The 14,381-nt window shown below is 32.0% G+C and overlaps 2 protein-coding genes across 6 annotated transcripts in view; one reads left to right on the plus strand and one right to left on the minus strand.

Moving 5' to 3' along the window:
• Window positions 1–14,381, plus strand: part of LOC145334150 (uncharacterized) — a 481,948-nt gene that overhangs the window by 77,002 nt on the left and 390,565 nt on the right. The window lies entirely within an intron of this gene.
• LOC145333749 (uncharacterized) lies at window positions 784–8,406 on the minus strand. Of its 4 annotated transcripts, XM_080178971.1 has the most exons (9): window positions 8,299–8,406; window positions 7,594–7,642; window positions 5,058–5,110; window positions 4,437–4,540; window positions 3,488–4,212; window positions 3,036–3,079; window positions 2,723–2,784; window positions 2,487–2,549; window positions 2,272–2,389 (listed from the first exon to the last, which is right to left on the minus strand). In XM_080178971.1, exons 5-9 carry the CDS (start codon window positions 3,679–3,681, stop codon window positions 2,312–2,314), a joined length of 441 nt encoding a protein of 146 aa, XP_080035097.1. In that variant the 5' UTR covers window positions 3,682–4,212; window positions 4,437–4,540; window positions 5,058–5,110; window positions 7,594–7,642; window positions 8,299–8,406; the 3' UTR covers window positions 2,272–2,311. The 4 variants fall into 4 exon arrangements, with proteins under 4 accessions (XP_080035099.1, XP_080035097.1, XP_080035096.1 ...); XM_080178973.1 differs by lacking the exons at window positions 5,058–5,110; window positions 7,594–7,642; window positions 8,299–8,406 and adding exons at window positions 784–2,220; window positions 4,632–4,832 and having other exon boundaries at window positions 2,354–2,389; XM_080178970.1 differs by lacking the exons at window positions 5,058–5,110; window positions 7,594–7,642; window positions 8,299–8,406 and adding an exon at window positions 4,632–4,832.

Here is a 14,381-nt window from a genome sequence, read left to right on the forward strand (position 1 = left end):
TAATTTTCGTCTTAAAACAACGTTACATAAATTTCTGTCACATAATTACTAAAAACAGGTACAAGTTCTTTTTGAAATATAAGCGTAATTTAGTCAAATACTCTGATCTTTTATATACAAATTCTTAGGTACAATTTTTTTATCACAAGAGTGCTAATAATATTATAAAACGATCTTTTCTAAACTTTAAATCTTTAAAAATTGCAAATTTTAGTTTAATTATACAAACTTTACATATTTACAAATAAATTTTGAAAATTTACATCCTTGTTAAAATAATGAAGATAAATACAGATTTCCACTAGCTTCGCTCAAAATATTTTAACACCATAACCCATAAATCTTATAGTACAAAAGAATGATTCCCCTTAATACAACAGATTTTAAACGCTACTTGATTTACATAGCACTTAACTAACACCCATAATTCTTCTTGTTCCCTTTAATTAACCATCTATTCAAATAAATTATTTCCGATACGTTAAGAAGCTAATAAAAATCTATTTTTACCTCCATTTATACAAATAGGTGTTAAATTAATGTATCTCGAAACAAATTCCTTTCTTTGGTTTTACCAATATCAATTTAATGATAAATTAAAATCTATCATATTTTACTTCTGTTATTATACAGTGGTGTGTCTTTCGTTAACATTCCTGAAGAATATTCTAAAATTTTTTAACGATTTTATTTAAACCCTCCATCCAACCCACGCCATTAAAATGACGCACTCCATTTTTAACTTTTACTTAAATTTTACGCAAATATTTAACAAATATATTTAAGTTTCATAATTTCGAAGTAAAGACTTTCTTAAAATACTACAGTATAAATTCTCCAGGACGTCCAAACCTTAAGACACACACCTGATAATAAAGAATTTTTGAATATCAAATTTTGAATTTTAAAAACAGAAATAGTCCTTTAATTTAACTTTAAACCAAAATCTTAACACCAAATCTTAAATATTTTATCTTAAATAACTTTAAGAATTTAGTCAAAGACTAAAATTCTTTTATTTTTTGAGAAAAAGCCATTCCAAACCTGACAATAGTGCATAAATAAATTAACCCCTAAATTTATTACTTTCAAAGCACTAAACTCTAAATCCTTATTCCATACATATTTCCCCTAATTTTACAACCTTTAAATTTCCCTTCATATCCCTTGATAAATTTTTCTTTACACTTACTTTCATTCCAATAATAAATCTAACGATACCCATCAATATTAAGATATAATGTTCAATAGCCTAAACCCCCCCCCTCCAAACCAAATGTTATTCAGTTGTCAGGAATGTAGTGGTCTTTTCCTCTAAAAATATACATCATAATAATACATAGGTTAATAACATTCTAGTAAAGATTTTCTCATTTTTTAATTTCATCCTACCTTAAATCCTTGCGCCCGAGAAGAAATATTAACACCTTAAATTTTAAAATATCCCACTTTAAAATTAAATTCGTCCTAAATCTCTGCGCCCGAATAGAAATCTTAATTCTTTAAATTTTATTCCCCCCCCCAAATTTAACCCCCACCTTAAATTTAATTTTATCCTAACCTAAATCCTTCCGCCCGACAAGAAATATTAACTCCTTAAATTTTAAAATATCCCACCTTAAAATTAAATTCGTCCTAAATCTCTGCGCCCGAAAAGAAATCTTAATTCTTTAAATTTTATTACCCCCCCCCAAAGTTAACCCCCAACTTAAAATTAAATTCGTCCTAACTTAAATCTCTGCGCCCGAAAAGAAATCCTAATTCTTTCAATTTTATTACCCCCCCCCAAATTTAACCCCCCACCTTTCCGAACATTTTTTACAATTAAAATTACGTATTTAAATACCTACCCACAATTTTTTTTACTTTCGTTTCCTTTTATCCTGTAAAATTTCTTTCCATTCATATACTAAACCACTACAATCCTTTATTCTACAACCTCCCCCCCTATTTTTCTCCCCCCCCTAAAAGTTAATACAATCCAACATATTTTTTTTCCTTATCCAACTGCTAATCCTAAATTAAATACGTACCCTAAATTTAAACCCTTCTAACAAATAAATAACTTAACCCATCGAAAATCTCTACTTATGTTTTACCTAAATTTAGCCCTAGTATTTTTAAGAAGAAAAACATTTTTAAACTAACCCCCCCCCAACTATGTTGAAATGTGGGTAGTGGTAATTCTTCTTAGAAATAACAGACGCTTCAAACCTCATCCTAAAATATTAAATAAGATTTTAATCGAGAAATTTACTAACTAAACCTATAAATAACTTAAGAAATTATTTTAACTACTTATTAATATCCTTCAAAATCCCCTCCCACACCAAGAAATGAAATACAAACTTACAAAATTAATCCTTCTCGGCTCGAACGCAGTCAACCTCTAAAATAATAAAATATTCTTAAAGAACCGAATAAAATTGCGTAATATTCTTTAAAGCTTAACTACCTACCATTAATAAATTAAACCCTATTCTTACCTTTCTCACCAGGCCGGGACGGGGCTGAGTGCAGGTCTTGGAGCTGACATTAACAGGTTCCAGCTAAAAAAATATTATATTTTTTAAGTTTTCCTTCAATATTTCGTTTTTTATGTATTTTTTCTTGCATTATAACTCTTAAATTGTATATCTTTTTTTTTGATTATATTGCATCCCCCTTTTAATTATATTCGACAAAATAATTATTTCTTTTCCAGAATCAAAAAAAAATGTACCTGGATTAGTTCACCCGCAGCATCTCCAGACCCGATAACATCGTTGAGATCTCGGTTGGCAGCTAAAAAGAAAACATTCAATCTATGAAAACTGTAATCAACCATACTGAAGAACTGAACCCAGCCCAATTTATCGGTATTTTGATAGCAATCTTGTTTTTACTGCCAGTAGCAATTATTCTAGTGACGGCCCTAATCTCATCTGTATTATTTTACATTTATGGTACCTACAAACTAATAAACTACCTGTTTAAACGCTTCATTTTAAATAATCAAGCCCAATTCCCATTTGAAATTTAAGAACAAATCTTACCGGTGGATTGTCTCCATAAACGCTTGAACAGCATCCGAAGCAGCCTGAAACAAATAAAAAAACATTAGATGTACGAACTAATCATCCACGGATCACCATACTTTAAAATAGAACAAATAAAGGCAGACTACTACTTAACCTCCCTTACATCATTTGTTATACTGCCAGGTCATACCAAGCTTGATTCAAAGATTGAGATTAACTTTGATGACAGATTTTTATGCTTAATACAGCTCGAACGCCCACAATTAGAACACGGTTTACTATTACAGGCAATAGACTTCCCGAATGGAATCTTAAACATAGATTTAGTCAACCTAAAAAACACACCCTTCTTTGTTGAAGCCAACACAAAAATAGCAAAGATAAACTTCACACAAAAACAATTCCTAGACTGCTACTTTGTTTTCAAAAATAACGATATTAACCAACAATAAAAAATTTTTACTTACATTGTGAGAACGCAGATCACAAAGACACTTCCCCCCACCACCACATTGATCGTCGTGGAATTGCCAGCCCCACCGACCAACACAGTTCCCCCGTCTCCTCCATCCCCCTCAAACTCCGATTTAAAATCGCCGACCCCCAGATCCTGACCCCCAGTTTCATCGCCGACATCAAACAAAATAGAATAGATATCCATATTCGCAATAAATCTGAAAGCAAAAACATATTCAAGTTATAGTGAATAATTATAGAAGAAAACAGTTACAAAAGTTAAAAAGATAGACACAATACTCAGTGAAAAATACTTTAATAATTAAAATCACATTTGTTATCATTACTCTGCCTTACAGAGATCATTAGATCAACTTTATTACTAAAGTACTGAAAAATCAGGTAAAATTTTTTTTATAATGTTCTTAAATAGAAAACACACAGAAATTAGGTCGTATTTCACAAATTTATACAAGCTTTATCATATAAAAATACCCAAATTACTTTCAAATTTTTATATTAAATATAATAAAATCCTCAAATTTTCTGTTGACCTCTTATTTAAACTAACTTGTATAATTTTATTAAATACGATTTGAATTCACTCTCTAGAACTCAACATCATCATAGATGTTATTTCCAGCAGGGTTTAACGGATTCATTTCAATGTGGGCTCCATTTCCCTCCTCCACTCGCCGAATATTGTTTGTCCGTCGAAAACACCGTTCAAATAACGCTAAAATATTAAAAATTGTTTTACAAAGAATATCCTCACTCCAATAATTTATATAAACAATGAAACACACGCGAATTTTAGTTCATTACTAGTAAAAAATTTTACGCGGCATACAGCGCTTGCATTATTTTAACTCTCCTTTCCGTATAAGGAATTTAAAAATACAGATAGAAAAGTTAAAATATATTCTTTATCATAAATATTTAATTAAATTAGAAACATACCTCCCAACTTAACGAAAACCATACACATTTGCGTTAAGACCAACAACAGTACAAGGACGAGAATTGCAATAAGCAACCACGTATTCAAGTCAATTCGGAAACCTCTAAAATAATAAGATTTTTTTTATATAAATAGATATTTTCCAAAAAAATGCAATTTTTTTTCCCTTACATATTATATGTCTTACAGATTACCTGGGAGCAGTTTTGCCAGATCCATCAAGAACCACTCCTTCAACGGCTCCAAGATCTTCAGAACTTAACTCATTAGGATCCGGAAACGAGAGGGAAGGGAAGAATACAGCACTCATATTCAATGATGGCGCAGAAACAGCCAGTATATGACTGCTTTGTAAGTATAATTGTTTTAATATAACCCTAATAGAAAGCATGTAATTTAACCCGATAATAGATTCATTAGAATCACTAAAATATGTTATTCAGTCTAAAATAAATTTCCCCCCCCTACCCCTAAACCTCTTATTTCAACAAGTCTTTAAACCACATTGGTTCAAAATTTTTATCTTTTTATTTACAATATTATAAATAATGTTTTCAATCCACAATCTTTTACTATTCCCAACTACACAATAATATTCTTTTTTTTTACCTTTTCCTTACCTTTATATTATTTCAGTCGGACGATGAAATACAACCACTAGATCCACCAAGTCCTAAAAAATCAGGTAACTCTATTATTTTTCATATTTATATCTCGCTAACAAATAGCCTATTAAAAATTTGAACCGAACAAAAAGTGTAGATTTATCATTTATAATTGATAATCTGTAGGCAAGCTAATCTAAAAGTTACTGCTACACAAAATTTAATTTTCCAATAACATATCCTTTTCCTTACACATCAATTATAAAGGCTTATTTTACATATAAAAAATTTTTATTTTCATTTACCCCCCCCCACATTTTGTAATGTTTTGATTATACTGTAACATTTATCGCTAAAACTTATCTATAAACATTATTTTTGGGGATATATAAAATTTATTTTTCATTTACCCAACCCTCCATAATTTGTAAACTTTCAACAATGTAACATTTATCTTCACATCCTATCTATAAATATTTCTTTTGAAAACATAAAATTATTTCCCATTTACCACCCCCCCCCCCCAATCTTTTTATTATTTTAACTACAATTTAACATTTATCTTCAAACCCTATCTATAAATTTTTCTTTTGGAGACTCACAAAATTATTTCCCATTTACCCCCCCCCTGAATTTTTTTTTGTAATATTATGACTACACTGTAATATTTATCTCTCAACCTATCTATATATATATTTTATTTTCCATTTATAACACCCTACAAATTTATCAACTTATTAAAATATTAAAATTTACCAATAAAATCTATTTTGTAATATCAAAATGAAAATTTTCTTTCAATATTAAATATGAAAATATCTTCCAATATCCAACCCCTGCACTTACTAGTAAACATTGTTAAACTTATGCTAAATCTTAACCACAAAATAACTATATTTTGATGTAAATATAAATTATTCTCCATTGTCCTTTCACCGCCAAAAATCATATGTAAACAAACTCGAAAATTATCTCTACACATATCATTTTTGTTGATAGAAACATATATTATTTCAATTTTAGTGAAGGAGCAAAGCTCCTCCCAAATTTAGTGTAACTCAATGTGATACAATGTAAACTAACTGTGATACTATATAAAACTTATACTTTAAATGTTTCAGGCGGCAGCGCCCCTAATAAACGCGTAAAGAAGACTTACTCGTGGACAAAACCCCGTGGCTCCAGCCCCGACTACAACCCCCCATCCCCTAAGAGAACAGCACGCGCCAACACGCCCCCTAGAAAGTCCCCAGAATGCCCCCCCGGACCTTCAAATTCGCCATCTTATAAACCCAACTTTGGTCCTAGGACCCCCCCTGGAAGCCCTAAATACATAATTTCAGCCCCAAACTCGCCCCCTAATACAGAGGTAACCCCTAAAACAAGAGCGCCCATTCCATCAGCAGAACAACCCTCCAAGCGCAAAAAGATTTACTCACTGAAACGAAGACTGATGGACGGGTTCACAGTCAGCGACCTAAATGAAAGAAGAGCATTCTTCACCAACATGATCTATCCTACCCCATTAGCTGTGGTCGAACAGATCAACACCAACATGACCAGTATTCCACAGATAACGCGCGATATGGGGAAAGTAAACCAAGAAGGCATGAGCACTCTGAAGAATAGCTGTCCCCAGATAATACTCAGTAATAATATTATCAAGACCTACCAGCTGAGTCATGTATCAAACTTCTCCAGGGGGACAGCTAAATCATGCACTTGGGATTTGGTGACAGACCAGCTGACAGTGTATGAGGCCCAAACAACCTCATACGCCATAACGCAGGGCTTGTATGTACCTACCATGGTATACAGCCAGGGAGCCAACTTGGTGAGACTCGCCAATACGAGTTGTCCACATTCGTGGGTTCCTTCCTTGAAGCACATTCACCAAGATCGCAGTATTGTCTCTGTTACTTTGAATAATTTCAAATTTCAAGTCTTGGAGCCTCCCAAAAGATACCCGCTCACTCCCGAAGGAGAAATGTGTTCCCTATGGCATCATGCCAACAGAGAGGTTTTAAGCACAATTCCTAACTTCTCCACCAAGTACCTGGAGAAGATGACCAACCGATACCTGATACTGCCCAGCATGCCGTTGATCAACCACACCGTTCCTGCAAAACGTCACCTGTTGATGCAAATATCCACCTACTCCCGCGCATATCGCCTGCCTGAGATACTGCAGACCATCAGATCCCTCACAGAAACCAATGAAGAAACAGTATACAGACTATACCTGTCTTCATCCATCACCTTCCGAGAGCTCCTAAACTGCATGCCACAGGGAGCATGTTGCTTGATCCTACCCAGCAGGATCGCATACAAGATCACCCTAGCAGAGATTTCCCGCCTAATCATCATTGCCCACAGCAAAGAATAAATCACCAAAATTTTAGTATTACAGGTACTACATAAAAAATTTCCTTTTCTTTTCTCTTTCTCTTTTATGCAAAAAAAAAATATACTTGGCAAGCTAATTAATTTTTTTTCTCCTTTTTTTTGTAAAGTGGAATATAATGTAAAAAGTAAGCTTTAAAACACTTACCTTATAACATAGCTTGTCCTTGTCCAAAATGCAACATCCAAGTAGTATCCTAAAAAAAATGTTTAATATTGTAACAAGGATAAAAAAGTTCAAAATCAACAAATTATTTATTCGTTTTTTTTATCACATCTTTAAATTTAAAAACCACAACCTTTTCCTTTATAATCAAACTTAAAATATTACAGGCCTTTAGTGGAAGAATGGTTGTCAGAATGAGATTGTTTTAAGCAGTCAATGAACTTGTCACACACCAGGGTTCATAACCCGGTGACTCATACACTTGTTAAGACAGAAAGAAAGTGAAAAAAGGGAAAGTTTTACCCTAAAAAGTGACAACCCCAATAAACAGTTATCCACAGATCAAAAACTAGACGTCTAGTATACCAAATTTCACCATGTTAGAAAGTGAAAATATCAGTGATTTAGACGTCTAAAACCAACAACCACAAAAGCTTAGACGTCTGATATGTGACAATCATAGCAACAGATAGCCAAGATGGCCATTAATTATGGTTAAAACCAGACGTCTAGGGGGCGCAACAAGCGTCCCCAAAAGTATAAAAGGAAGGGATTTCTGGAAATTCCTCACTCTTCTTACAACCATCAAACTTAAAGCATCTCACTTGTAGAACATAGTCCATAGAAAATTAATTCCAGATCTATAGAAATCCAGTAAGTTTTACTACAAAACTTTGGTTTAATTACCTTAATCATATCCAAGGATATTCCAAACACCAGTGGTTGAATTTGACTACCTGAAATAATTGACATTTGATAACAATTTCATTAAGCCAAAGGTTTAAGTAATATTAATTAAAGCCTCTGTAATTCTAACACTATTGGTTGATTTTAATCTTAAAAATCCGAAACGAAAGTTTAAGTAACATTTATTTAAGGCCTTAGTAATTCTAACACTATTGGTTGATTTTAATTTAAAATCCTAAACCAAAGTTTTAAGTAACATTTGTTTAAAGCCTCAATAAACATTTAACATCATTGATTGATTTAACAATTTAAATCCTAAGCCAAAGTTTGAAGTAACATTTATTTAAAGCCTCAGATAACATTTAACACCATTAATTGGTTATTTAATTTTAAATTTTAAACTAAGCATTAAGTAAAAGATTTGTTTTAAAAGCCTCATTAAAAGTCCGACGCTATTGATTGATTATCATTTTAAAATAAAGAAATAACTTTGAATAGTAATTAATACTTAAATAATTAATAATCCATTGAGATAGGTATACCTATCACGTCTGTAATTAAGTATTCATTAATTGATAATTCTTTGTGTTAAATAAGTTTTGTATACAATTTTGTTTGGTTTAATTCTGAATTATTGCAACTATTTTGAATTTAGATTGTACTGTCTTGTCCTTTAAGTCATAAGTATAACTCCACCTATTATATATCCAATATTATTAAATCTTGAATTGTTTTGTCTTGTAAAATTAGTCCATAAGTATTATTCCACCATTTATATAAATCTAATATCATTAAATCTTGAGATCTTGTAATTCAATTAAAATCTAATTAATATTTTGTGATTGTTTTGTGTTTAAATAAGTCTTGTAAAATAAAATTATAAAATAATAAGGAATTAGTTATTAATTGGTAAAACTCGTTTTGAAAACTACTCTATAATTTACCTAGCTCGAATAAAACACTGTCAAGGGAATTAGTGGCAAGCCGTTAAGAAAGGGAGAACCTTATCGGTTAGAATTGGGTTTCCTTGAGAGTCGGGACTAGGATTAACTACTTACTGAACCAACATTTAAAGGATTGCTTTGCAGGTTAGGAAGGCTGATACGTACGTCTTCTAATTTCAAAGGATAGATAGGTTAAAATCTGCTCTTTTGATAACGCAAGGTATAGAATAGCGGTAAACGCTATCATCACTCCTACATTTTTCTTTATATTTCAAACTTTGCATGATGATTATAACAATTTATACAGCGTAGAAATCGTTACCAGAAAGTCAATACGTCTATTTAAAATATTCAGATTTTTTACCTTTTTAAAAGCGAAGCTTTTCTATAATTAGGGTCAGTCCGTCCGTCCGTAGCGGATAGCTTTTTTGTTAATTTAGGCAAGTTAGAATTGTCTTATCGATTTCAAATTTTGCATGGCGTTTCCTTTAGTAGTTGGGTACGATTTAGAAAGTGTAGCAACTCTATGATCCTTACCAAAATTTCCGTATGTCCATTTTAAACATATTGATTTTTTTTTTACTTTTTTAACAACTGTGTTCTAATCATCCGATTGATCAAATTTTTGGTATATTGATTCCTGGGACAACAAAGTATAATGTTATAAGCGTAGCAACTCTATAATCAAGTCCTAAATATGTAAGTATGTCCTTAACATTATCCTGTATAAAGCAGTTTTTCAACAAATTTACTTACAATTTTGCTTCGACTCTCATACATTTATATTCTGATTATTCAGTTCTGACACTATATAAGTGTTAATGTCCGTTTGTCCTAGCGTTTCAGTGCTTCGCTTTTATGGATGTTGTCATCCTTGTTTAACAACATTTTTTGTATAATATAATTATTAAAATTTCAAATTTTCATAGGGTCAAGCGGGGGAAGTTTCGGTAAGGGGCTATTTTCGGTAATTTCGACCTACCTTCATAAAATGACCTTTATCTCCATGTTCCTTTCAAATGACAGAAAAAAAACATAAAAGCAAATTTGTTCCTTATTAAATTGCTTACAAAAAAGTAAATGAAATTTTTGTGAGATGAATATTAAGGGTACTTAGTGAGTCTCAAAGTCGGACGAAAAAAAAAAAAAATTCAAACATTTTTTAGTAGGTGTGTAAAGATCGACCTACACAAAAATTGGTAAGACCTAGAGCTGATCCTTTAAACCTTTTGAACTAAAAATTGCCCGCTCTTTCCAAATCCGTTGAGAGCTTTAAAATCGAGTTAATATTTTTTTCAAAAATGACCAAAGTTGGCGCCGAGGGAAATTTCGGTAATTTCAAAAGAAATTAAAATTCAACTTTTAAGGTCATGTTTGCATGTTTTCTTTGGTCAAATCTATTATTCCATATGGATTTTTAAGAATTAGGCCTAAAAATGAATAGAACAGATAAAAAACAAAAAAAAATATTTTTGACATAGGAGGAATAGTCCGATCTTTATGAATTTTTTGTGTGGATAATCCCAATAACTTATACTAATTATGATTTTTTACGCTTGTTTGGTCGTTTGGCCTTTTTTTATCGATTTTTTTAAGGTTAAAATGTAGTCAAGATTTTTTGCAAAGATGACACTTTTGCTTCAAATTCGATTATTGAGGTCTATTTTTAATCAATTTTTACGTTTTTTGGTCTAAATCTATAGTTCAATGTGAGCTTTTTTAGGATCAGGCCTAAAAAGTAATAAAATACGTTTTATTTCTTAAATTAATTTTAAGTTTTTTCAAAAAAAATTATAGAAAAAAAAAATCAAAAATTCTCGTCTTTTAAAAAAATTCATTTTTAACATAGAAGGAATAGTCCGATCCTTATGAAAATTTTTGTGGATAATCCCTATAACCTCTATACTAATTATGATTATTTATGTTTGACTGGCCGTTTTTCATCGATTTTTTTTAGGTTGAAAATGATTACCCAAAATTGCCCCCCTGCCGGGTAATTTTCTGTAATTTCTTTGAGTCCAATTTCGACCAACTTCTAAAAGTCATAGGATAACGTCCTTTTAGGACCTGATAGTCCTTTCCGTAAGCTTTCTAGTGGTTTTGGTTTCATTTGAAAATATTAATATTTACCCCATTTTTTTCACAAAAAAAGAAAAAATACCGAAATTCCCCCCCCCCCCTTACCCTATTGATTTCAAACTTTGCATGATATTTCCTATAATAGTTGGGCACAATTTTGAAAGCATAGGAACTATATAATCATAATACATTTTTTTGTATGATGATAAGATTAGGTATCCTATTCATATGATTTTTTGAACAATGATTCTTAGGACAACAAGGTAAATTAGTATAAGCCAGGCAACTCTATAATCAAATCCTTTTACTGTATCCTATAATAACACAATTTTGCAACAAATTTATTTTCAATTTCGTTTAGACTTAAAACTTCGAGTTCTCTAACTTATTGTTCGTTTGTCCTTTCTTCTGATTTGAGAGCTTCGCTTTTATGGAAGTTGTCATCCCTGTTTTAATGTGTTATTTTATTAAAAGCGAAGCTTTTCTGTAATTAGGGTCGGTCCGTCCGTCCGAGATAGATAGCTTTTATTCGTTAATTTAGGCATGTTAAAATTGTCCTATCGATTTCAAACTTTGCATGATGATTCCTGTAGTAGTTAGGTATGATTTAGAAAACGTAGAAACTCTATAATCATTACAAGAATGTCCGTACGTCCATTTTAAACATGTTGATTTTTCTACTTTTTTAACATCAAATTTTTATGTGATTTAATTATCCGTTTGATCTGATTTTTGGTATATTGATTCCTGGAACAACAAAGAACAATATTATAAGCTAAGAAACTCTATAATCAAGTCCTAAAAATGTAAGTTTGTCCATAAATATTATCCTATATCAAGCAGTTTTTCAACAAATTTATTTACAATTTTGCTTCGACTCTTATACTTATATTCTGATTATTCAGTTCATACACTATACAAGTGTTTATGTCCGTTTGTCCTACCGTTTAGGTGCTTCGCTTCTATGGATGTTGTCATTTTTGTTATTGTAATAACTCTCTTTGAAATAGCTATAATAGCATAAAATATGAATCAGTGCAAATTCTTGATGCCATAATAAAAACTAAGGGGGGAATTTGTACACTTGTAGAAAACGAAATTCAGGCATCTCCAAAATATTTTTTCATTTACCCCCTCCCCCATTTGAAATTTCCCCCTACCCTGAAGGTGCCGTACGCACCTCCAACTATTTAAGAGGGGGTATTAACCCCTCCAAAGCTCTTCTCGCACCTTTTTACTAGGGTAAAGCGGTAAGCGGTAAGTCGGTATTTTTCGACATACATTCATTAAATGACCTTTATCTCTAATCCATGTTCTAATCAACTAAAAGAAAAAAAAACATAAAACCACAGTTGTTCGTTATTACCTAAATTGCCTACAAAAAAAAGTATAAAAGCATTTTTTTTACGAGAGGAATGTTTAGGGTACATATTGGGTCTCAAAGTAAGAGGAAAAAAAATTTCCGATTTTTTTGTTGGTCAGAAAAAGATTGGGTTGTACAAAAACTGGTAACAGCTAGAGCTTAGACGTCTTTGGGGGACTTAATAAGCATTCAATAGGCTATCCATTTCCGTTGAAATGACCTTTTCTGATGCATGGTAAACTCGGTTTTTGCTTTTTTTATACTAACTTTTTCAATTTTCTATCCATTCTAATAAAAAAAGAAATTTCTCCTACTTTGAAAAAAATAATATTTTTTTTGTAGAAAAAATTTACCGATCTTCATAAAATGTTGTGTGCATGCTCTTTATTACATTTAGCAACTTTAACCATTGGGGCATGCTGTAATTAAATCAATATCCACCACCGACTACGCCTCGAGCGGGGCGAAGTCGGTAGAAGTTTTTAGGTCCAATTTTGACTAACTTCCCAAAGTCCTAGGATAATGTCCTTATAGGATCTGTTAGCCTTTTCCGAGATCTTTCTAATGGTCTTGGTCCCATTTAAAAAGGGGGGAGGCGGATGTGCCACTTTTTGAAACCAAAACTAAAAGTCAAAGGAACTCAACTAAAAAAAAGAGTTACAGGTCTGAGATTTTGCATGGCAGTTGCTTTATAGGGTTACAATATGGAACAGTGAAGAAACGGTGGCGCATCCGCCGAAAACCGCCGAGAAATTGCAAAAAAAAAATTCGGCGGGAAACGGCGGTTTTCGGCGGTTGCAAACCGTTTCTTCACAGTTCCATATTGTACCTTTATAAAGCAACTGCCATGCAAAATCTCAGACCTGTAACTCTTTTTTTAGTTGAGTTCCTTTGTTGACTTTTAGTTTTGGTTTCAAAAAGTGGCACATCCGCCTCCCCCCTTTATATTATTAAATTACCCCTGCCAACAGATTTCAGGGGGGGGTAATTTAACCCAAGCAAATTTAACCCCTGGGGTAAAAATTTTGGGGGGGATAAAAAAAAATTGGTGCGCGCTTCGCGCTCCATTTTACCCCTCCAAAAAATAAATTACCCCCCTTGAAAATTTTTTACCTTTTACCCCCCCCCCCAAATAAAAAAGCTTGGACACCCCTGCCTGGATGGTTGGGCTTGTTTTTTTTTTTATAGTTATCAACCTAATTATTTTTGTAAACTCTTTATGATTGGATCTACCTGTAAAACTTTGAAAGTTGAATTTTGGGACTTTCCTTCTAGAGGCTAGTGGGGCAAAAGACCTACCAAAACACTAAAGTTATAAGTTATGAGCCTATTTTAAGGATATCAAGCTGATTTTTTATTAAAAACTTTTTTCACACAACTGCACTAAGTAACAATTACGGTTTTCTTTTTTGGACTTTCCTTCAAGGGGCTAGTGCTGCAAAAGACCCCACAAAACACTAAAAATATGAGTTCTGAGCTTATTCTTAAAGATATCAAAATGATTTTTTAAATGAAAAATTTTTTCACATTACTGAACAAAGTAACCATTACATATTTCATTTTGGGACTTTTCTTCTAGGAGCTAGTGAGGCAAAAGACCCCAAAAAACATAAAATATGAGTTCTAAGCTTATTCTAAAATTATTAAGCTGATTTGTATAATGAAAACATGTTTCACATCAGGGAAAAGGGAATGTG

The sequence above is a fragment of the Acartia tonsa genome, chromosome 12 (genome assembly GCF_053477335.1).
Source record: "Acartia tonsa isolate MP-2025a chromosome 12, ASM5347733v1, whole genome shotgun sequence".
Classification (NCBI taxonomy): Eukaryota; Metazoa; Arthropoda; class Copepoda; order Calanoida; family Acartiidae; genus Acartia; species Acartia tonsa.

What these genes read in the sequence shown, in the direction of transcription:
- LOC145333749 (XM_080178971.1), bottom strand. Translation starts at nt 3,681, where the DNA reads ATGGATATCTATTCTATTTTGTTTGATGTCGGCGATGAAACTGGGGGT. An exon ending in GTGATCTGCGTTCTCACAAT is followed by an intron (nt 3,080 to 3,487) that starts GTAAGTAAAAAT and finishes TATTTGTTTCAG; the next exon opens with GCTGCTTCGGATGCTGTTCA. An exon ending in TTTATGGAGACAATCCACCG is followed by an intron (nt 2,785 to 3,035) that starts GTAAGATTTGTT and finishes TTTTCTTTTTAG; the next exon opens with CTGCCAACCGAGATCTCAAC.